At 38.2% G+C, this 24,488-nt stretch overlaps 1 protein-coding gene across 5 annotated transcripts in view; it reads right to left on the bottom strand.

Annotated features, from left to right (window-relative positions):
• pou2f2a (POU class 2 homeobox 2a) overlaps positions 1-24,488 on the bottom strand; it is a 50,130-nt gene that overhangs the window by 13,976 nt on the left and 11,666 nt on the right. For 2 of the 5 annotated variants that reach the window (XM_084424753.1, XM_084424754.1), the window contains exons 1-4: positions 6,648-6,742; positions 1,791-1,856; positions 1,218-1,252; positions 406-462 (exon numbers count right to left, since the gene is read on the bottom strand). In XM_084424753.1, coding sequence (XP_084280879.1) covers positions 406-462; positions 1,218-1,252; positions 1,791-1,848 — 150 coding nt within the window. In that variant the 5' untranslated portion in view covers positions 1,849-1,856; positions 6,648-6,742. Of the gene's footprint in view, positions 1-89; positions 258-405; positions 463-1,217; positions 1,253-1,790; positions 1,860-6,647; positions 6,940-24,488 lie in introns of those variants that run through there. The other 3 variants (XM_084424756.1, XM_084424752.1, XM_084424755.1) reach the window with 3 other exon arrangements.

Raw genomic sequence — 24,488 nt, 5'->3', positions numbered from 1 at the left:
ACTTGATGTCTTTTCTTGTCAAAGACAAAAACCACACAAGGCCATTTCCATAAGCACACACACTTTCAGTTATTGACTTGATTACTCACAAATTCAAAAGAAGAGGAGCAGTTCAACTCGTTTAGTTCTGTAAATATCCATCCAGAATCTCTCTACTAACTGCATCTGCCCTGCGATCGGTCGAAACCTTCTCTTTTTATCGATCCGGATCCTTTTATAAGTTTCATGCGTCATAGCTGACTTTCCCTCTCTCTCCTGTAAATTGCCTGGCATCTTGTTAGGAATGTGGTTTAAACAGACCAAAGAATTCTCATTTGCATATTACAACGTTCACGTATAATCACCCGAGGGCATCCATGTTGGCGAACGCGGTCAAAATAGATGAACACACAAACACACACTCACCTTTGTGTTGCTGGGTGCAGGAGACAGGCAGAACGGACTTGTTTTCATTGGCTGGATCTGAATGAGACAGGGACAAATCATTAGGGACAAAACTCACTGCCCTCAACTGGATCACTGTAGCTTTAATAAATTATCTAAAAAGCTTAAAAAGGAAGGTTTAGAAACTATTTTCACTCGGAAATTGCTAGTCAGTTTTACAGTTAATTTGAAAGAACACATTGAATTAAACATGCAATTTTGCAAAAGCAGAAAAACTAAAATAATATTTTCTTGTAAAACACTCCAATAATCTTGATTTATTTGTATTTTTACAGTGTGTTCGTTGAGTCCTGCTTCTTAGTCAGATATCAGTATTGATGCACCGTGTTTAATATTCAATCAGTGGAAACGAACTGTAAAGTTCACCATCATATTTTTCATTGCATTTATCCATATTGTTATTGCAGTAAGCGACAAACTTCAAAGTGGGAAAATGAGCATGTTAGCCACGGGACTGTCCCTGCAAGCACTTGCAAATGACGAACGCTGCGTGTAATTAAAAGAAACGCTCTAGCATTTTAAGATGCATTCTTACATAATCTATTAGCTTTCTTATTGGCTACCAGCAGTTAACGATACTGATTTTTATAAAATACATAAATGGTTTTAGAATTTCTTTTTCCCAAATATGCTAAATATTTGGATTTTGTTTTTTCCCCAAAACCAGATCTCTGACACCCCTGGATCTAAATGGTCACGGTTTTGGAGAACCTCTCAATATTGATGCACTCGAACAACTAACATAAAATTTGCTCTGAAAGTTGTTCACTCACCTGATCGCTGGCCTCTGGACTGTTCCTCTCAGAGTCTGTAAACACACACACACACACACACACACACGCAAGGACACATCAGGTCAGAATAGTGCCTCAGGCTCCAGCCCTCACATCAACAAAAGTGTGGTCTGGTTAGCCAGAGGCATTGTATTATTGGAATACCATGGAGCGTTTAACCTGGGTTACTGTATGCTGCTGCAGTGTGTGTGTGTGTGTGTGTGTGTCAGATTGAGGCCACGGCTGACTAAAGTGTTCTGTGTGTGGTTCAGACCAAGTGGAAAATGTGAGAATTATGACAAAACAAAATCTCATCACTCACACTCACACACACACACACACACACACACACACACACACACTAACACATCTAGGAATAGTCATGAATCATAGTGTACATGATAAAACATGCTTATACATGCAATGTTTCTCTCCCACAATATCAACACACAAATCTCCTTGATGACTTTACATACTAATAACAATAATTATATTGATTCTATAGATAACGCATATAATAACTTAACATTTACTACATCTTAAAGCACTCAGACTCATAGTAATAATTTTTACCTGTGCTATCGACTGGAAACTCAGTCCCCATCTTATCATCATCGACAGCTTTAGACATCCTGATATCTACTGAAACAGAGAGAGGAACTGACTGAAAACATCTCTTGGATTTTAGCTTTTTTTTTGTCAGTCATCCTTATATCATCAACCACATAAAGGGTAGTTGACAAATAACCATCATAAAGATTCATCAAAAAAGTATATTGATGCTGAAACTGGTCACGTTTTCTTTTCATCCTGCTACTATCATTTTTCCGCAAAAGAACGCAATATAAATACATCACTGGTTTAGGCTTTTGGACGTTGTGAAAAATACATAAAAGCTAGATAAAAGATTTTTTTAATTTATATCAACATAAAATCAACTATTAATAACTATGTAAATACACACCTTGACACCAAAAAGTAATTCACACATTTTTAACGCGGATCTTAATCTTGAGATTTCACCACTTTGAGCTTTTTAATAAAAATATTTTCCCTTTATTTAAAATCCAAAATATTTTCATATGAATTTTTAATGTATGAGAGCAAAAAACTACATCTATGTAAGAAATAGATTTTTTTAAATTTTACATTAAGCAAAGTGTGTCACATAGCTTGGCAAATAATCACATTTATTCACATAACATTCCAAATAGCTTGATATTTAATTGAGCTTAAACATCTTTGAAATTACCTCTATGTAATATAATATAATATAATATAATAAACGCTTCATCCAAGCTGGAGGTCATAATTAATCCAAAACCTCTAATTACCAAAACAAACCCCTTAAGAGTCATAAGTCAATTTCCATCAGCAAAACTATTCAACGTGCAGCTCAATGGCTCTATCCGTCTTTCCTTTGTCCTTTACTTTTCTATTTCATTCTGTTTTGGTCTTGTTTGACACCCTCTTCATCCTAATACAGCACCTGCGCCTCCCAGAGAGCAGCAGGGATGGAGGGGCATGTCCCATCCTGCACGGCATCATTCATACAGATACACACACACACACACACAAACACAAACACACCCGCAATAGCTGTTAATGCGGGGAGGAGAGGGTTTCATCCCGCGAGAGCACGTGTTGCACTTCGCAGGAGGATAACAGCTTTTCTCTTTCTTACTCACGGTGAAATTGATGGCCACATCAGACCATCTACACAGCCATTTCCAAGAGCAAATTGATTTCCCCGTCCAGTTCACTTATTGTTAAATTAGTTCATATTACACGGCTGGAACGTGCATGCTGAACATAAAACATATTACAAAGACTCGCTTATGGAAGCAATCGTGTCAGTTAGTAAAAAGCCAAATGAAAAATAACACCGTAAACTAAATTTGAACCATATTAAGAAAACGTGCCGCAGCATCAAGACGTAAACATACAGTTTGAAAAAGTAATAGGAATTCATACAGTAATTATTCAGATGTAAACTAAAAAATGTCAAATTACATGGTTTTACTAAACGCTAAAATGCACTCAAATAAAAAGCTGAATTTCAGCAGCTTACGTAACTGCTAATACTTTTAACATTTCAATTAGACATTTAAACACGTAAACCTCATCACGAAAATATTTCATTAAAAACGATAAATCGATGATTGCACGAATCACGAAAAGTCAGTCTAAACCAAAATTTACATTACAAATAACCACACACAGAAAGCAAATGATCAACCTGATATTACAGTAATATTAGAATAAGGTGCATTTTAGTAGTGTGTGTGATGTTTCCTAAATGAGTTCTTGAAGGTGGTGTGTTTCTGACTCACCGGATAGTTTTTTGCTCAACTCTCTTTGTCCTCTGATCACTCGATGAGAACAGCTCCTTCACTCTATATGCCACTATTACGACCGTGGGCGCTTTTTTTTCTTTTTTTTTTTTGTGGATGTTTCACAAATTTCACTTGCTTTAGTCATAGAAGTCAAATTAAAGCCACTTTCCAACCGAGGCAAACGAAACCTCTGCCTCCGCCACCCACTGCATTCAAGCGAGTTACTAAATTAGGATGAATTACTCACTGATATTGATAGTCAAATGATTGGAAATGAAAGAAAAGATTGATCACCTGCTTCCAGACAGTCACGCTGGTGAGGTGAACTAGAGATCGTAAGCACAGTGTAAATCACGGTCAATGAGCCACCGAGTTATTTTTTTTCATGATGCAAAGCCACGAAAGGGCCTAGATGAGCGAATATGACGTGTTGGTTGCATGAAACTGTCTGGCACTTCCTTCATCTGTGTGTCTGACTCGAGACCCTTCACTCTTAAAAAGAAAGGTCCAGGAAGCTTTTAAGATCCAATAAGAACTTCTCATTTTCAGTTTCTTTAGAGAACCAATGTTCTTAAAAAACTAAGAAAGCAAAATCTGATTTGATGAACAATAGAGAGAACTTTTATGATCTATAATAAACTATAAAGCCTACACAGCAAAAGTGTGGTTGATAACGATACATGGTCCAATGAAGCTGTGATAAATTAGACCGTAAAAATAAATATAGAGAGACACTAACTTAACTTGATGTAGATGTCCAATAAAGAAAACTTAAGACTGCGCTGTAAAGAGATGTAAAAAAGGGCCCAATGTTCACTGTAAAAACTGTATTCACTGTATTTTTTATTTTTTAAGTACAATCAACTTGGATGTTTAAGTCATTTCAACTTAAATTGCATTAAACTGACTTAATGACTTGTAAAAAAAGGTTGGAATTGCTTATGTAAAACCATATGTTGTCATAACTTATTGATCATATAATTTTTATAGTGTACTGTTAAAATGAAGGAATCGTCCATATTGATTTTGAATTACACATTGTGTTTAAGGGTTAAAGGAAGTGTCTGTAAACTTAACAGAAAATCACCAGTACCTTTTTTATGTTTCTATGGATTTTTTTTCTTTTTCTTACAGAGCGTTACTTCTAAAAGTCTATACTGTGCTTCGTCATATAATATATTTTTTTAAAGTTATGGTACTCCATTAAAGTATATTTGATGAACACAACACAAAGTCCACAATTATTGCCATTGCCAGCTTACTATATTCTAATCTCATTACATAACATATTATATTGAATATAATCATATCAATGTTAAAAAATACATATACACATTATTGATCGGTTTGTTGGATACAGTAAATGTTAACATTTATCTTCAGAAGCTTATGTGACTTATAAAAGGGAAGGAAATAATTCCCTTTTAAATATTTACAAATGAAAAATTCTGTATTACAGTGTAGCTACGCTATTTAAAGATTGTGGTGTATTTCGGTAATGACTGACCTTTTTATTCAAAGGACACAATAAACATGACTAATTCACCAAAACCCTCACGAAGGCCACTTGGAAATATCCTTCCGATGATACTATTTTGATGATATACAAAATAGTGTGAAAAACGTTGAGGTTGACTCACATGCCATTGTTTCTGTCAGTATTACCCACAAACCTCTGTGCTGTGTGAGTCAGTCTAGTGTCACCCCATTTCCTGTTTAAACGTGTAGCCTTCCACTCACTCTCATCTCACACACACACGCGTGCACGCACGCACACACACACACACAGAGAGTAACCAGAGATATTCTTGGAAAAACTCAATCAAACAGTCACATCTTCCTAAAGAGTATAAAGCTGACTGAGAGAAACAAATTCACAAGTCATGTTCCTAGTCTGAGAGCCTTTGAAAGCTCTTATGTTCAAATAATTGTTTTGAAAAATGCACCTATTCATTCATATTAAAATGGGAACGCACATTCTGAAAGGATCAATTTAACACGCTATGTATACATATATTATGAATAAAAAATTACCTTATTAAATGAAGTTAAATTTTATTCAATTAAAATTTGAATAATAACTAATAATTAGACTTATTCGTTTTGACCAAAACTAAAGCTATGATCAAATATTTTTGTTTTAATAATCTAAGAGGCATATCACTTGCATAAATTTCATTTCGTAAGCGTTACTGTAAAAGAACCAAAGCTTTTTTTTTAGTTTAGTAGATTCAAACAAAGTATTTAGTAAAACACAAAGTAATAAAATGCTCTGTATACGATTCAAAAACAACATTCAAATAGTAAACTGCGATTTAAACACTTTGGCTACAGATAAAAGGTACAAAGCCTTAAAAGTGTGTTAATTGTTTTGTTTCATAAAATGTTGCGGCTATAACATAATGCTTTAGCACAAATGCAGACACAGCAGAAAAAAAAAAAGCAAAACTGATACACTGCCCTGATGGCAACTTAATTTACTCCCGTAAACCATCATGTGAACACCTTAAAAACATAGTACAGTATACATTAAAAACACACACAAACAAAACCAACATCCTCTCAACCACTCACTTCACAAGATCTCCCACATTCAAATATTTTCTGACAATATCGGGCTTCTCCATCTAGCTGCTTATTTTAACTGTCATATTTGTGCTATTGGGTTGTGGTTTATTTATTTGTAATCTAGTGTGACTGTCCAGTGACCTTGAGTATAGGAAAGCTGCTATATAAATAAAACATATAGCCTACTTGACTGATTTTTCATACTCTTTACCTCACCACCTCTCTATATATATATATATAAGAAAAGTGTACACATGTACACATTGTTTGTATACCAGGGCTCTAAACACTGCACCAACATAGATTACACCTCATATACAAACACACACACACTGATATTCAAGTCTCTTGCATTCCTCTAGAGATTTGCTCCTGACATTTCATTACTTTAGGCCTTAGTCCAGTTAGTTTTGATGTCCTCTCATTAGCAGAGTCTGTTAGTGAAGGCGAAGCTAATTAACCTTGCGGCCCCCTCTCGAGAGATCATTAGAGCGAAGGAAAGCGAGAGAGAAAGACACTGACTTACCTGGAATTCAGACATTTCGCCATAGCCGCCATTTTATAAATAAACCACAGCCTTCTGTCTGCTTCTGTCTGAGACGCTCAGGTTAATCAGTGTGCGATAGTTCAGTCCACCTCAAGGCATCTTAATGACCTGGCCAATCACCGCTCTCGCTGAAGAACTCATGCAAATTGCAGAGTAAATATTAATACTGTTATTTAAATATTCAACTTTAACTCAGCGAGGCTATTGACTCAAACTTCTAGCTTGAAAAGTGCTCAGCTGTGCCAGTTCAACTAATTGACACATTAAAAGAATGAATGAGATAAGGGCTCATACAGTCACTCTCTCCTCATTTCCCTCCCACATTTTCTCTCCACCCTCAAACACCGCTTTATTTCACCCCCTACACTTCCTCTGACACCTTTGAACACGGGTAAGAGTGAACACCCGAACACAGAAACACACAAAAGGAAAAGTTATTATCTAGAGACATTTATCAGGTAAAATGGGTGGTTATTCTTTGTTGTTCAGTTGTGGGCAGCTTAATGTTGAGAAAGAAGGAGGTAGAAAGAGAGAAAGAGAGAAAGAGGGAGAGACACTCACAGGTCTTGTCAGCATAAGAAAGTGCTGGGGTGGCTGGAAAGTGCTCATCACAAGAACGAAAAACAAGTGTATATCATTTTCGCTCTTCACACGCCTATCTTTTCCACTGCTCGTTCTCGGTGCGCTAAAAATTACCACATCTGCCCAGCGAAAATGAAACTGAAATAGCGCCAATGAACCGCAAGAGGGCAGCGGTACCTTTAATAATCATGCGAAAAACCAAGCTTCACGAGCGGCTTTACACATCAAACGAGCGATTTCTTGATATTTTTCGACGTTAACTTTTTTTTTGTCATGTTTATTTTATATATATATAAAGGTTGTGGTCTTTATTAACAAAGCTGCTATTAGGTGTAAATATGTTTTAGACCAATTGGCTATTAAACCTGCACGAGAGTTTTCACAGATCGAAAGGACGTTTCCTTCTGACATTTCCACCTTTTAACTTTTTCGTCGTCCCGTTTATCTTATAGGAGTCTAATTTACGTGTAGGCTAAATAGGTTCGAGTTTTGTGAATTAAAAGAGAGTCCGAAACTAAATCAGTCTCACGCTGGACGAGAACCTGTAGGCTACAGAGGAACAAATGAACGATATTATAAGTCGTTTGCTTTAACTTCTTCCATGTCCATTTTAAAGTTACGTCATTTTCAACGTCTAATTGTAAACGTCTAATTACATTTGGAAAGCTGATCTTTTTTCAGAGTAAATTATGTTGATGTCGTTCCGTGAGATCCCAATGTAACCAATTATGTTATCTGTACAACATAAGTAGCTAACTTATATCGAGTTCTAAACATTATTGCGATTTAAATATTAATAGGCTAGAGTTTATTTGTGATGGACGCCATATGAAAACGAGCCTCTGAGGGACAGACCTAGGCTAGCCACAGTCCGTTCAATATGCTGTAGCCTACTGTCTATATCACGTCTAATATTTACAACACATTTTCTCAACCGTTTTTTTATCATATTGGGAAATATTTTGAAACGGCTTATTTCAATGTTGTATCATGTAAATAATTAAAACTCAACAGAACACATTAAACGTCTAATCTTTACATATAGGGTGTCTGAATTGTCCGTGACAAAACATTCAGTTATTATTATTATAACAATATTATTATTAGTTATTAATTATATTATTATATATAGGCTATATATATATATATATAAACAACGTTGTACAAATACAACTAATAATGCTACAAATTTTAGAAGTGTAGTAAGAAAATGTTTGAAACATTGTGTTTTGTGTTACACTACATAATTAACTGTGCAATATCCAAGGAACAACCATAAATCACCTACTTGCATTTGTTTTAAAAATACATGCACAAACTTTCACACTATTTCCCAAACACCATACACTGCCTCCTTACACACACACACACACACACACACACTTATTCACACACAGGACAGTTGATGTGTCCTCTGATATAAGCCTTTTACCCCAGCGCTCATAATGGATCTGTCTTCTGAATATGTGTGTGTGTAATGCTCAGGGTCACGGTCAGGGGTTTAGCAAGTTTTTGGGCCTCCTTTTATGTACCCCCCAAGCTCTTCAGTAACGCCTGTCAGGGCCGTGACAGACGGCGCGTGGGTGTGTGTGTGTGTCCGTGCGAGGGACTGAAAGAGGGATGCTGGGTGGCGTGTGTTAGGGTCAAGGGTCACTCCGCTGCACACCCTCCTTCATCCCCCCTCCCCCTGGTCTTGCCCCCCTTGACCTTTGGGGAGGCCAGTGAGGGGTACGTCTGCCCCGGAGGAACGGGAGGCGGGGTCTCTCTCAGGGACGGCTCTAAATAACGCTGGCCTGCTGATCATAGACTAGTTGCGTTGGCCCAATTAGTTTTGATGTAATTAGGTGCCAAAGGATGGGTAAACAAACATGTTTACGTACATATATTTTTGCTTCAGTCTACTTTTAAATGTAAAAACTGACATGCAGGAGGAAAAAAGGCATACAAGTTTGTACACTGTAAAAAATGATAACCTGCATTTTTTTTTTTTTTTTTTTTTTTTAGTTACCCAGTCCAAGTTAAAATAATATTTTATTCAGTATTTATTATTTAATTCATGAATATTATGACAATTTGAAATGTTACCACTTTAGAGTTACAGTTCACCCAAAAATAAAATTTCTGTCATCATTTACTAACCCTCAAGATGTTCCAAACCTGTATGAATTTCTTTCGGTAACACGTTATTTTAAGGTGACGTAGTTACACGTTACTACAAGTACTTACTATAGTAATAATAGCAAATTATGCTTATAAAACTAAACTTACCCTAAACCAAACCATAACTCTACAGTAAGTATATGTAGTTAATTGATATTACTCAGTACTTGTTTGACTAAGTAAAATGTAATGTCACCTTAAAATAAAGTATAACCTTTCTTTCTTCTGCTGAACACAAAGAAAGATATTTCGAAGAATATGGGTAACCAGATTGTGGGGCACCATTGACTTCCATAGTATTTTCTGGAAGTCAATGGTGCCCCACAACTGTTTGGTTTTAAACATTTTTCAAAATATCTTCTTTTGTGTTCAGCAGAATAAAAAAATTCATACAGGTTTGGAACAACTTGAGGGAGAGTAAATGATGACAGAATTTTCATTTTTGGGTGAACTATCCCTTTAAGCCATACAAACAAAAATGGAAGTCTGGACATCTATAGGGATAATCATTTAACAGACTTCCAATGTAAGTGCAAAACTGCCAAAAAAAAAGTATTAATTTGTAAAAAAAAAAGAAAAGAAAAAGAAGTGTCAATTTTTTTTTTGGTGGTAATCCGGAACATACCACAAAGAAACACCGTCCATAGTGCTTTATCCAGGGATATCCCTTTGATCCAAACTAATGCAATACCAAAACAACAAATGCAGGGCTCTAAAGATGCAGTGCAAACACACACACACACCTTCCCATACTTCAAGCACAGCCGTGACTCCCCCTCGTCTCAAGGAGAGATGCAGAGGCAGGTTAGGGTGTTAAATCTTATCGGCTGTTGACCTGATTTAAAGACAATGGAGCAGAACAATGGAGGGTACAGGTTTAAAAGTAGACCTCTCTCGCACTTTCTCTCTCTCGCTCTCCCTAACCGAAATATACTAATAAAGTTGCATCATGTTCTGCTCAGGTTTTGTATTCAAGATTCACTACAGACATGGTACGTTTTAATAATACATTTAGTTGCATCACACCATGCATATATACGATTTTTACAACAACAATTACAACAAAACTTTACGGTAACTCTAGGCCTCGTCATTGAGTTTATTTCCCTCTCTCTCTCTCTCTCTCTCTCCTTCTCTCTCTCGGTAGAGCAGTGCTGGTCAGCTGCGGTCATGACATCACTGGACAGCACAGCTCTCCAATAGGACACCTAGCCACGTTGCCAGGCAACAGCAGTGAAAGACCTGCATGTGTGTGTGTGTGTGTGTGTGTGTTTGTGAGCGTGTATGTGATAATCAAACTAAAAACCTGAATGTTCGGTGTTCAAGTAATAACTTGGTTTGGTTTTGTTCAGACAAACAAAAACATGTCGAGTAAAAATATGAATGCACAATTCAAACAAAGGCGCACCGACCATAATTTCTGACTGCCACAGTGTAAATTAATTATATATATTATGTAGTAGACTTTAACAACATGCATTTTAGTGATCTAAAATGTTTCAGTCAAAATGTTTTTCTGTTCTTACAGAGAAAAAAAAAGACTTCTGTATTTTAATGCATTTTTTAAGAGGCTTTTCAGCTCTTAAGAATCTTCTGGGGTTTATTTGTATTAGTGTATTGTGTGTGTTTACGGGCAGTGTCGGGAGTATTTTCTTGGCCTCTAGCTGTGGTTGTGTGTTTCAAGTGCATCTTAGCTGCACGTGTTTCTAAAAGAGGATTTACGTAAATATATTTGTGCTGGAGTATGCGCAAGCCTCTCCGGCGGTGGGTATTTTGTATTTGTGTGTGTACGTGAGTGTCTCTCGGTTGGTATTTTGTATTATTGTGTGTGTGCGCCTCTGCGCCTGCCGTCTCAGGAGTGTATATTATATCCGATACAGTACCTCTTTCGCGCACCACATATTTCTGGGCCGATCGATACCTCTGACTCCCTACAAGACAATAATCGCTCCTCTCCCCCCTCCCCTGTATGGCTACCATTATTACCACCCTCCCCGGGGGAACACACAAAACAGGGAGGGAGGCTGACGCTTCTACCCTTCCTCCATCCCTCTGTCCGTCCACCCCGACCCTCTGTCCTTCTATTATTTCACCCCGACAGGAGGTGTCAGAGATGGAGGGATGGAGTGGACAGGAAAAATAAAATAAAAAAGTGGCAGGAACCGTATTAAGATATGAGTGAACGCAGGACGAGAGACAAAGAGGAGAAGAAAAGTGAGTGCAGGTGCATTGTGATTGTACAATAAAAGGAGGGAATGACAGGAGAAGGCAACGAAGATTTACACAGCTGTCTCCTAATAAAGGATAAGAGGCAGGGCTTAGACGTTGAGAGAGGCAGCGTATAATTATGACCCTCAAAAGCACAAAATGTAGAGAATTCTAAATCGTACGGCAAGTTCAAAGAGCGTAGTGAATCTGACGTGTCTGCGAATCCCATTTGGGGGACGGTGTCCGTCCGTGACAGAATCTGCTAAGCAACTAAACAGCATGATGTATGCGTTATGGGGGACGGCAGATTGCTTGGTGTATGGGTTTATCGATTGCACCGGACTTAAATTGGCTCTCAATTAAAGAGAACACTTATTTGACCTCTTCCTCGCCGCCTGCGCCGCACGTCTTTCTTTTCTTTCCTCACCTGCACATCCATCTCTCTCTCGCTCGCTCTAAGGCTACGACCTCAAACCTGTTCCGGCCTGCTCAAACCCGGCGGCCGGTCCCTCCGCGTGCCTCTTTCATTTCGGCTGGATCCTGCGGAATCTTTCACCTGCTATCAATCCGGTTAAAACTGCAGAGATGAATTATTAAGTTTATTTATTCAAACACTATTAATAATATAAGCAGACACAACACCTCGACCCGAGGCGGACGGGGAGAAGTGCGTGAAAAGGGAGAGAAAAGGTGTTGTACATAGTAGTAGTAGTTGGAGGGCTAAAAAAGGTGGAGGGAGAGGAGAAGGGAGGGTTAGGAAATTGGTCTGGCTAGCGGAACAGCTTTTCACCCCTCTATCCCCCCTCCACCACCACCCTCCCCTTCTCTCCCCCATTCTGCTTTGTATTCTGTGGAGATGACAGGGAGAAAGCTTTATTGCTCCGAGTTGGTATCGATCGGGGCCCCTCTCGGAGGGCGCTCAGACCTGCACATATTGAAGGCACTTTTGCAACGCCGGCTTCCTCCCCCCTTTCCTCTCGTTTCTTCTTCTTCTTATTATTATTTCTTTCTTGTTTTGCTTTCTCTCACGCACTCTTTCTTGCATCGTTTATGCGGCCTGGGGATTTAAAAATCACAGTTTCGAGGCGCTTCGAGAACTGGGTTGTATTTACACGACCGCTTCTTACGCGAGTGCGGCAGGGAGTCGAATCAACAGTGGGCCTCACAATTCAAACATGGATGAAAACACACAAACTTACAGATCTCTTATTCCCTCGTCCTCAGACTAATTTCTTGATTCCTGTCTCTTTTATCGTCTCGCGCACTTGGCTAAGCGCTATTTTTGATGTGGGCTCAACAAATGTCAGCGTTCCTGTGAAGGGAGGTGAAAAAGTGACAAAAGGGAGAGAAATCGACAGAAAGACACACGCTTTTCCTGCTCTTGGAGGATCGAAGGCTGTTTTGTAAGGTAGGTGTGCTGTCGCCGGCTAGCGAGTGATGCTAACAGCACCTCAGCATCTGAAAACATTAGGAAGGCTGTGTGGAAATAGACTGACAATTTCTCTGAAGAATGGAGGGAGGGGAAAATGAGAGGGATAGTTGTGTGGATGAAGGCCCCCTCTACCCTTCGCTCGTGCCCTTGGGCAAGGTTTTTCACCCATGGTTCCCTGGGGTGTGTTCAACCTCTTCTCCTCCTCCTGCCTTTCTTTCGTCCATTTCGGCCACAGCACCTGCGCTTCTTTCGAGAGCCATCACAGGTTATTTAACAAAACTCCATTTTGAATGGCGAGGCTCATGGCCACATTCGTACTCGGACGGCGTCCTAAGCTCTGGCTGAAAAAGGTGGCCACTCTGCTGTCTAATTTTACCTCGCCCTCTCCATCAGCCTACCTTTCCACTGCCTCAGTGCCACTTATGTTCACTCACCAAATGACACACACAAACACCCCCATCTCCCCCCATCCATCGCTCGCTCGCTCACTCTCTTTGTTGCTACGTCGTCGGCTATATGGTCGTCAAGCATGGCAATTTTGCCAAAATCACAGTGAGTGTGTGTATTTGAAGGGGAAATGGCAAGATATGTGTTTTTGTGTTAAAGATGTTGAAAGGGGAGTGTGCGTGTGCTCGATGTGGCTTAAAAGTACTTTGTGAAGTCACCTTTTGATTTGTAGTTTGTTAGGGAACTGCACTTTGTCAAAAGGAGCAAACAGAACTGAAATAGATCTTATTGTGGACGTAAAAATGAAGGATGTAAATAAAATAAAGAAATAAACTCATAAAAATGTATAAAATGAATGCTACTGATGCCATCTTATTCAAAAACTCAGCTTAAGAATATACAAAATTCTCTCTATCATGAACTAAAATTATTCTGAAGTCTTTCTATGAGTTATGAAATTTATTTGGCTCGTTTGTCAAGGAATATCCTCTTTTTTTCTTTTAAAACGTCTTCAATAAATGTCTTAGAAAGATCGAATACAGTTCTTACTGTAACGTTGAATATATACATTTTAGATGTTAAATAATTTTACAGTATAATCTATATTATACATCTATTATATTAAGTATTATTTAATTTAAGTTAAAAAAATTGTTGTAACTTTGAAAATAAAAAAATCATAATCTGATTATTTAAAAAGACACTAAGCGAGATAGTTTCTATAAATGTCGTAAAATACTATATTTTAAGACATATTTTTTTATTTACATTTTAAATATGCATATAAATAATAGTTATTAAATAATAAATAATAATTATTAAATAATTTTACAGTATAACCTATACTATACACATATATATATATAATTTAAAGTAATTCATATCTCAGTGAATATTTAAACTATATCAATGTGATTCTGATTTTTTTTTTTTTAAAGAGACTAAGAGAGTGTATTTCTGTCAGTGCCTGCATGTATATGTGTGCCGTCTCTTGATTGCTGGGTTGTGGTCTTGCTGGGTGCCAGTGTACTGAGGTGCTGGGAGAGTGGCACATCACCAGCTGAGAGAAAGAGTGAAAGAGAGAGAAAAATGAGGAGAGGAAGAGAGCTGAGAGGCTTTGGAGAGCGCCGGTCCCCCAGCCGACCGCCATTTCACACTGGTGACCAACACAAATTGGATCAGGCCGTGTTCTCATTGCACCAGCAAAAAATCAGACACACAAAATGGCTGAATCTCCAGAACCGCAATACTGGACACTGGACCACTGACTAATGAATAGAGGGAAAAAAATTGTAAAACAAAGTGAACAACAATAAGGAAATAATGTATGTAAAGGACAATAAAGACAATAAAGAATATCATGCAACATGCAGATTGTAGTGACCTACTACCATAATGTTTTACAATGTGAATGAATATTGCATATTAGAATAATAGAAATTTTAAACTGATTTTTTTTCCTTCATAAGTATTTATGCCCCTTTTTTGCCACTTCTCTGGCAATATAAAGGGAAAATTCAGTCAGACTCAAACTCTGGTTGCAAACTAGGCACTGTCACTGATAACCCTGATTTGATTAACCCTAACCCTAAACTTGAACATATCATACTGTGATATTATTGATTAAAGGGATAGTTCAGCCAAAAAAAAAAAAAAATCATTAATTACTCATCCTCATGTCGTTTCAAACCTGTAAGACTGTCGTTCATCTTTGGAGCACAAATGAAGATCTTTTTGATGAAATCTGAGAGCTTTCTGTGTCTCCATTGACAGCTACACAACTGACACAACTTGTGTTATGCAGCACGTTTGAGCTTCAGCGAGAACCAATGAGGTTCATCCTCGTGTTACGCAGCACGTTTGAGCTTCAGCGAGAACCAATGAGGTTCATCCTCGTGTTACGCAGCACGTTTGAGCTTCAGCGAGAACCAATGAGGTTCATCCTCGTGTTACGCAGCACGTTTGAGCTTCCGCAAGAGGTTTCTCCTCATCAGTTGAGCTTCTGTTTATGTTTGCTGATCAATGTTTATATGTGAATAAAAGCCTAAATTCAATCTGTTCATCATATAAAGTGATCGAGTCTTTTCAGAAAATGTGGACTAAACCGCTCGATTCATATGGATTATTTTTATGATCTCTATATGAACTTTTTGAAGTGTCAAAGTGTCAGTTGTGTAGCTGTCAATGGAGGGACAGAAAGCTCTCAGATTTCATCAAAAAGATCTTCATTTGTGCTCCAAAGATGAACGAAAGTCTTACAGGTTTGAAACGACATGAAGGTGAGTAATTAATGACATATTTTTGGGTAAACTAACCCTATAAGATTATTTTTCCCCACCTATGCTGCTGCCCAGGTTACATTAGGTTAATCAAGTCATGCGGTTTCACAGGCAAGGAACGTAATGACAGATTATAAAAAAAATACTTTAAAAAAAAGAAACATAAACTGATGAATCGTGCCCAGTAAGACCAGGGGGCATTTATTAATAAAGTAAATGGAGTCGATATTGATTTAATGTTGTCTTTAACACATGAATGCTATTATATGTAGCATTAACCTGACAAAGAAACAGATTCTCCTGCATGCTTAATGATGCTTAGAGATCTAAAGAACATCCGTCAAGTTGTGTGCAAAGAAATGATTCCCTGATAGTAATTTAGTTTTGATCGAGCGGACACTTCCATTCAAGTCCTCTGAATTTAATCAACATCATTTCTAAGCTATGACCTTGAGCATAAAACAGCTCCATATGTAGATATGTACTTCACTTTTAAAGATTTGCAAAACCTTGCCTGACAATATCTAGAGGTACGCTGCATTTGGAAAAGACGACCTTGCCTTTTCACTGCCCTGTGATGTTTGTAATCAAGGTTTTTTTTGTCTGATTGAGAAAAAAGTCAAATTGCGATTTGGTTTGTATTGAGGATTCTAAGCTCACACAGTAACCTGAAATTTTTTTTTTTAGTCATGGTCCACGCTAGATTGATCACATACTGAACATTATATACTACATGTTTGCCATCAACTAAATCAGCACAATGAAATCAGAAGATATGTACTTGCTCTACCAAGCAAGCTGAATTCACCATGTAAAGACATTTATCTACAAGTATGAGGCTTGAAGTTAAAGCAATTTGTGCTATTCAACTATAATGAACAACTAAATAAGTTTCTGATATCGTTACCTCTTATAATCAAATGGAGCAAATGTCAACATAACCTAAATTTAATGTCACGCGTGTTTGCTAATGCATGCTTAGCGTATTTGTTTATGCGAGAGTGTGTGTAGTTGTGGTGCCACGTGTTCGGCGTGTTTACACTGGGAGAGAGGTGCACGTGGGGCGATATCTCACGGCAATCGATGAGAGGGGGAGCAGAGGGGGGGAGGAAAAATCGGTAAGGAAAGCAGGTTATCTCCCGTCATTAATGGGGGGGAATCCCGGGTAGGTGGACCCTGCGTGTGTGTATGTGTGTAAGTTGGGGGAAGACCTGGATTCATTGAGAAAAAACACAGACTGTTTGGCATCGGGAGAAAGCAGACAATTATCTGTATTGATTAAAGCCAGCCAGCCAGCAGGCTGAAGACAGAAAACTATGACTAGATCAATAGAGAGAACGGGAGAGGGAGGGAGACAGAAAGAGAGAGAGAGAGGGAGGACGGCTGCGTGTTTTGTGTGTGTGTGGGGGGGGGGGGGGTACTGCAAATAGGTTGTGAGTTGGCAGAAAAAAAGCTGAGTGATGCAAAAAGTTGTACGAAGCAAACGGGACCGAAAAAGACACGGAACACTGTGGTGGACAAAGAAAGTGTTTTGTTAAGTCAATGAAAGTTAATGATTCCAGTATTTGTCGTTTTTAGTGAAAATTAAAAAATGCTTTGCGAGGAAATCATGGAAAAGCGGTTTTGCTCATTCTTTCTATACTTTTGACGCATTTAACGCATTTGAAAATCTAAATATTTTAACCCTTACCATTCAAAAACTCAAAAACCTAAAAAAAGAACAAGAATAAAAAGATGCCAACTCAACTTTGGGCTAGTGGTTAAAACTCAAAACATTTCTTACCACTCTCAACTTTACTGCCTCCCAAAATGTATTACAAACCAATTGTGCAAATTCATAATACAAAGCAAGTTTGTGTTAAAGCTGTTGTGTTCTACAGCAATCTTAGTTAAAGTTAAACTGTTGATATGTTGTTAAACTGTTGATAAGCAACTTGACAAGAATGAAGTCTGGTTTTATGTTAGTGTGACACAGTCTGCTCCAGTCCAGAGACACAATAAGCACAGAGTGGATCATATGAGCGAGTCGGTGCAGACCAGAAAACGTAACGGATCTACTTGAATTCTGCACAGAATGCTATAGTTTAAAGTGATTTGGAGGACACTGCAGCTTTACAGAGCTCAAGGGCTCCAGCCGAGCTGTGATATAAACAAAACGCTATTGGCTATTTTAAAAAAGGGGAGGAGCTGTTCGATATGTCCCGCCCTGTTTTCCAGTGGATATTACGTCCTTTAATAATCATAGCACAGATCAGAGGTTTTCAAACAGGAAACTTTCTCTGTATGAGGGTCTGTGGTAGGGATGGGCGATATGGACTTAAAAATATATCACGAAATTTTCTGGTATTTATTGCGATAACGATATCAATGACGATATAAATATAGTACCATATTCACCACTGTTTTTGGCTACAAGTGATAGCTGCATGCATTCATGAGAGCCTCAGAAACACAAACATTGATCTAAAGTAAAATGTACCCATCATCAAGTAGGCTCCTATAAAATACCAATTACATAAAATAATTTAAAAAACAATAAAAATCCAAACACCATCCCTTGCAGAAATGGAAAAGTTGCAGATACGTTTTCTTCTGTAAAAGTGCAGATAATGTTTAAATAGTGCAACTGTACTGAAAAACATCACACAATAATAATTCAAATCAATTACAAGTTTGAAATGTAAAAAACGAACAATAATACTGATAAGTTAATAATACTACTACGAATTCTAATACTAATAACAATATAAACCGCACTAAGGATTGATGAGCTGCTGGGTTCATGAATATTAATCACGTCTGCGTTTCTGCTTGCTCATAAAAGCTGAATAATTCCAAATGACTTCCATTATTTTTACAGGAAAAAACAACAAATAATATCATTTACATGTAGACGTCATGTACACTGATATGTCTGCGTGATATGTAAGACTCTCTCGCTCTCTCTTCGAGTGTGTGAGAAACACTGAGCGCTCTCAGCAAAGTGACAGCGAGTAGTGCACCTCACACTAGTGTATACTGCGCGTCAAATACACTGTGCGTTCATTGAGATGAACGGATATAGTGCGCTTTACGGATCACTTGACGGAGAGCGAAACTCTCATGCGCTCAGTCAGTGTTCGGCGAGATGGGCGGGTGAAAATATATCTGTGTGTACCAGTTCCAGATTGTAGAGGTAGTTACTCGTTTAGCGATAAACTTCGCCTCAGCTTCACGTCTGCCTTTGCGCGTTAGCTGCAAATGGGTCCCGTCATCAACTAAGCTTTATCGTTATTATCGCGGGAAGACTAATTCTTATCGTGAGGAAAAAAAATTCCGGTATATCGCAAACGATGAAATGTCGCCTATTCCTAGTCTGTGGCACCAAAAAGTTTAAAAAAATCTAATTAATCACAATTGTTAATCAAAAATTGGGAAAGTATGCACAACAGAATACCTTGTAACTGCATAAAGTATGTTTTGGGCCTTACACATGTGCCTTGAGACTCGGGTTTGAGTCACACTCAGTATCAATAAAAATGTCAAAAAGCCATGAAACTGCAACTTTACTGGAAAGAAATAGGACTAACAAAAGTGTATCAGGCATTCTGCATAAATCACAGGTTTCCGCGAAAATTGTAAATCACTGCTGAGGAAACAGACGTACAAAGTGAGAGGTGTAGTTACATGTTGCGGTTATTAGTGACACCATGAAGCCAGATTAGCAGACAAGAACTAAAGAAAGATGTGTATGTTTGTGTCTCCAGCTGCAGTTGTGTGCTTTGTACATTGTGCAAAAATACATCTTTCATGATTAAACTTGAAAGTCGACCCTACTGTGCAAGTGTGTCTAACAAGCCACTTCAAAATCAGCAACCAATCACACACACACACACATAAACAGCTGGACACACATATTCAATTATGGCACTTTCGTACATTGTAGTGCACAAGACTGGCCTGATTACTCTCTCTCTGTGAGGGCGTGAGAGAGAGAGAGAGAGAGAGAGAGAGAGAGAGAGAGAGAGAGAGAGAAGGTCTTTCCTGAGCTGTAAGGCCTGGGAGAAATGGAACTTAAATGCCTCTCACTGGCTCTCAAACTCCAGTTGGCTTTATTGATGCACTGGCCTACTGCCAACCAGAGGCCTTTTCCACTTCAAAGGGTCCGCGTTCACACACACACACACACACACACACACACACACACACACACACACACACACACACACACACACACGCACACACGCACACGCACGCACACACACACACATTCCTCCTCACCTGTGAGCATGAAATGCACTCCAACCTCTATCTGTACTTCAGGCCTATATCCATGATGTTCACCTCCATGTGTAATCTTAGATATAAAAAAGGCCACTCAAAGTGCGATTCAATGTGCAATTCAAACCTCTATCTGTCATCTGAAAGTCTATAAAACCCCATCTATACAGTGAGCGAGTGGCACGACAAACCTAAAACACTCCCATTATAATCGAACCAGTTTCAAAGCGCCAAGTGATTCAAATTTGTTTTGAGGCTTGCAGGGATTTCAATTTGATCTGAAACTCAGTCATACAAATTTAACTCAAATGATTGCATTCATTAGAATTCAATTCGAACTAAGCATGAATGGATTTGAATATGATTCAAAATTGACAGTGATTTAAATTCAATTCAGTAATTCAAATTAGTTTTGAAGTTTGTAATTAGAAGGTTGGAGTGATTCAAATTTGTTTTGGAACTTGCAGTGATTCAAATTTGTTTTGGAACTTGCAGTGATTCAAATTTGTTTTGGAACTTGCAGTGATTCAAATTTGTTTTGGAACTTGCAGTGATTCAAATTTGTTTTGGAACTTGCAGTGATTCAAATTTGATTCTAAGTTGCAGTGATTCAAATTCAGTTTGAAGCTTGCAGCGATTCAAAATTGATTTTAAAGCTCGCAGTGATTCAAAAGGATGCATGCTGGAAATATTGCAAAATTAGAAAATCAGATCTACAAGCTTAGCAAGTGCTGTCGGACACACTTCAACACAAAGCATACACACAAATACTTCTGCATTCCTGTTTCCATATGCAAATTATGAAAGAAAGAGTTTTATTCTAAAAAACAAAACACGTTTTCTGTGAATTATAATTATAATGAATTACCAAATGTATGACTATTCCAATACAAACAAACATTCTGAAAAGGTAAAATAAGAAACTAAACTGAAATAACTACAGATTAATTTACTTACAGCTTAATTCTGTGCAGTGTATACTGTTTTTTTTTTTTTAAATGCAACAATAATACTGTAAATGCACAAAAATCCTCAGGAACTTAAGATTTTCTTTAGCTAAATACACATCTTAATAATTTATGACAGAAATATAAGGTGACAACTTATCAAGATCAGTAGAAATGCTGCTACATTTCAGATGCTCTACAGGTTTGAGATAGAAACTCTGCACTGTGTGGATCCAAGAATTCACAAATGTCGATACGACCCACATGTCTACACCTCAGCCTTTGCATTTCAATGCAGTTTCCTTTTCATTATTTATGACTCTTTTACCCACGTCAGAAAAAAAAGGCACGGGCTACACCTCCACACCTATCCCCATAGTAACCAACCTCACAAGTCCTGTATATGCACAGCAGAGAGCCCCCCTCAAATATATACACAAGTATGAGTGTGTGGAGCGTTTGGACATACATGTATGCACAATCGTAATGGGCTTCCTGGTGTCCTGGGGAGGAAGTGTGAGAGGTGAGTGTCTCTCCATGCCTCCGAGAATAGAGTGAGAAACCAGACTACCGCTGAGTGTGAACAAGCCGGGACAAGAAGCTGTCATTTCTGATGGGCTGAATACAAGGACATTATATATAAATATAGGGTCCAAGCGTCTTCTATTGAGCATTTTTCTAGTTAAACACCTTCATTTCATAGCAAACCATATCATCAGCATAACCGTTTCAATGAAAACTTTCACATTTGCATGAATTTCTGGTGCTTCTCTTTTGCTTTAATGACAACAGCACTGGAGCTGACGTGAAAAAAATCTGAATGATCCAAAGAGAATCTTGTGCTTCAGCGGATGGAAGAACATCTGATCGTCTGCACAAAGTTAACATGGTCACAAATATGATTTATTTAGTAAGTTTAGAGTGATTCAAATTCATTTTGAACTTGCAGTTATTCAAAGTCACTCAGAAGGTTGGAGTGATTCAGATTCAGATACTGCAGACAGTGATTCAAATTTGATTCAAAGCTGCAGCGATTCAAATTCAGTTTGCCGCTTTTATTTATTCAAACTCAATTCAAAGCTTGCAACGATTTAAATTTGATTTAGTGCTTATTTCACATGTTCTCAAATCTGCTGGAAATGAAAAGAATTTAAGCCTGGGACACACCAAGCCGACACCAAAAAAACTAGTGGCGATGAAAGCCGACTGTGTTGATGTCGGCTGCGCTTGAACACACCAAAAGGCCTAAAGGCAACTGCCAACTAGCAAGTGCGTTCTGCGCCTGCGTGTAAGTAAATATCTGTATATATCAGCTATATATCAATAGTCTGTTTTTGTGATTCCAAAAGGGAAACTGAAACTTGGACTGCAGATATTCAAACCGTAAAGTAGCGCTTGCTTACCATTTTGAATCAATCATGCTAATCACTTTCTTCATTCTTGGCTCATGTTATTATGAAAAAATTTGTGCATTCGAATATTCAGGTACGGTGACGTTAAATTAGAACAGCCTTCTGTCTGTACCGTCTTGACTTCTTTGCTCGCTTTCATCACTTCCGCTTTAATTCTCGTGCACTGACTCGTTCGCTAAGCTGAACAGCCAATCAGAGTTCTCTCTCTCACCGACGGCCCAACGCCGATTCAACATGCTGAATCAGCCAAAAAAAAACAGACGACATCCGACTAGAGCCAACAGTGATTAACCCGTTAAGCTGACTGATGTTAAAAAACGGCCCGACGGCCGACCGTAGGATTGGTGTGTCCCCTGCCTTTAGAGTGATGCAAATTCATGTTGAGGTTTGAGGTTTGCATTGATTCAAAGTAAATTCAAAGTTTTAATTGATTCAGCTTAGTTTTGGATCTCGCAGTGGTTCACATTCTGTTTGAAGCTTGAATTGATTCAAATTTGTCTGCTCAAAGGAGGTCACAAATGTGCATTTTTGACCTTAGAAATGGTGCAGAACCTTAAAGCGATATTCACCCAAAAATGACAAATCCTCCATTATTTACTCTTTACTTTTATTTCTGCGTGATTTGCTCTTTTTATTTTATTGTTTTAAGTTGCTCTTTTTCCAGGTTTTGAATCCCAGATTTTCTATTGATGGTAATACCCAATATCCAAGGACTATGGTACCATCACAGCGCTAGTTTGGAATTGTGTGTGTGTGTTCCGTGTGTACCTGCCCCTGTTCAATGGTCTTGCTTTGGCCCATCGTCCCTTTTTCCTTATGTTACTGCCACTTGGACAATAGCCTCTACTGAGGGTCCCCAGCACTGCAGCTTACACTTAATGAACAACAACCTATCCATCCACCCCCCCACCCCACACCACCATCATCCATCTATCTACCCCCCCCAACCACCCCCTTCCATCCGCCCCTGCCCACAACCACTGTTGTCCACTGTTCACCTCATCCATAGTAGACGGTATTGATTTTCAGTGGGGAAAATAAAAAAGGCCATGAATTTTAATGCTTTCTGTCTCTCTCTCTCTCTCTCTCTCTCTCTCTCATACCCCCCCCCCCATCCACCTTTTTTTTCACCCCTTCTTCTGACCCATCCCTCTCCTATGTTCTTTCCTGGGGGAAGGATAAAGGAGAGGGGGATGGGATAGTGAGGGAGGGGTTGGTGGTGTGGCTTTGGGTCATTTCTCATTTCCGAACCCTGGACGCTCACCTCCCCTGTTCCTGTTAACTAGCCTTCTCATTGCAGAAACGATACGGATGGGAACACGCAACAACCTCTCTGGACGCTGTGTATGTCTGTGACTCTATTGATGTCCGTAAATCCTACCTTGTGTTAATGAAATAAATGAACAATCAGCATTCCCTGAAAGAATATTTATTATTTAATCATGCAAACTCATGTTAACTAAGAGATTATACAGCTTAAAATAAATAAATGAATAAACAAGAAGTTACTTTGAATTACAGTGAAAAGTCCGATAAAAATGTTCTCATTTCATATTCATTTTTCTAAAATGTCAGTTAAACTATGCTACTGGTCGAATGTTTGGGGTAAGAAATTCATACTTTTATTCGGCAAGGATATTGATAATGTGACAAAAGATTTCTATTTCAATAAAAAAAGTATTTTGAATGAAATTTATAGTCATCCAGTGTTAAATAGTTTTCAACTGTTTTCAACATTGATAGAAACAAGAAATGTCTCTTGAGCGGCAAATCAAGATATTAGAATGATTTCTGAACAATCATGTGACACTGAAGACAGTAATGAAGTAATGATGCTGAAAATTCTGCTTTACCATCAGAGGAATAAAATACATTTTAAAATGTATTAAAATAGAAGAGTTACATTAAATTATAATTATAATTCATATTACTGTTTGTAGTGTCTTTTTTTTATAAAATATAAATACAGCCTTGGTGATCATAAGAGACTTTAAATTTCAGTGTACTGCTACTCAAACATCTGAAGTGGATCAAAACCTTTCATCAAAGTTATACATGCATTTTGAACAATACCCGTTCTTGTCTTAGGACAA

The sequence above is a fragment of the Rutilus rutilus genome, assembly GCF_951802725.1.
Source record: "Rutilus rutilus genome assembly, chromosome: 11".
Taxonomy (NCBI): Eukaryota; Metazoa; Chordata; class Actinopteri; order Cypriniformes; family Leuciscidae; genus Rutilus; species Rutilus rutilus.
The sequence above is the reverse complement of the archived record's forward strand: the minus strand, read 5'-3'. Positions and strand labels throughout refer to the sequence as shown.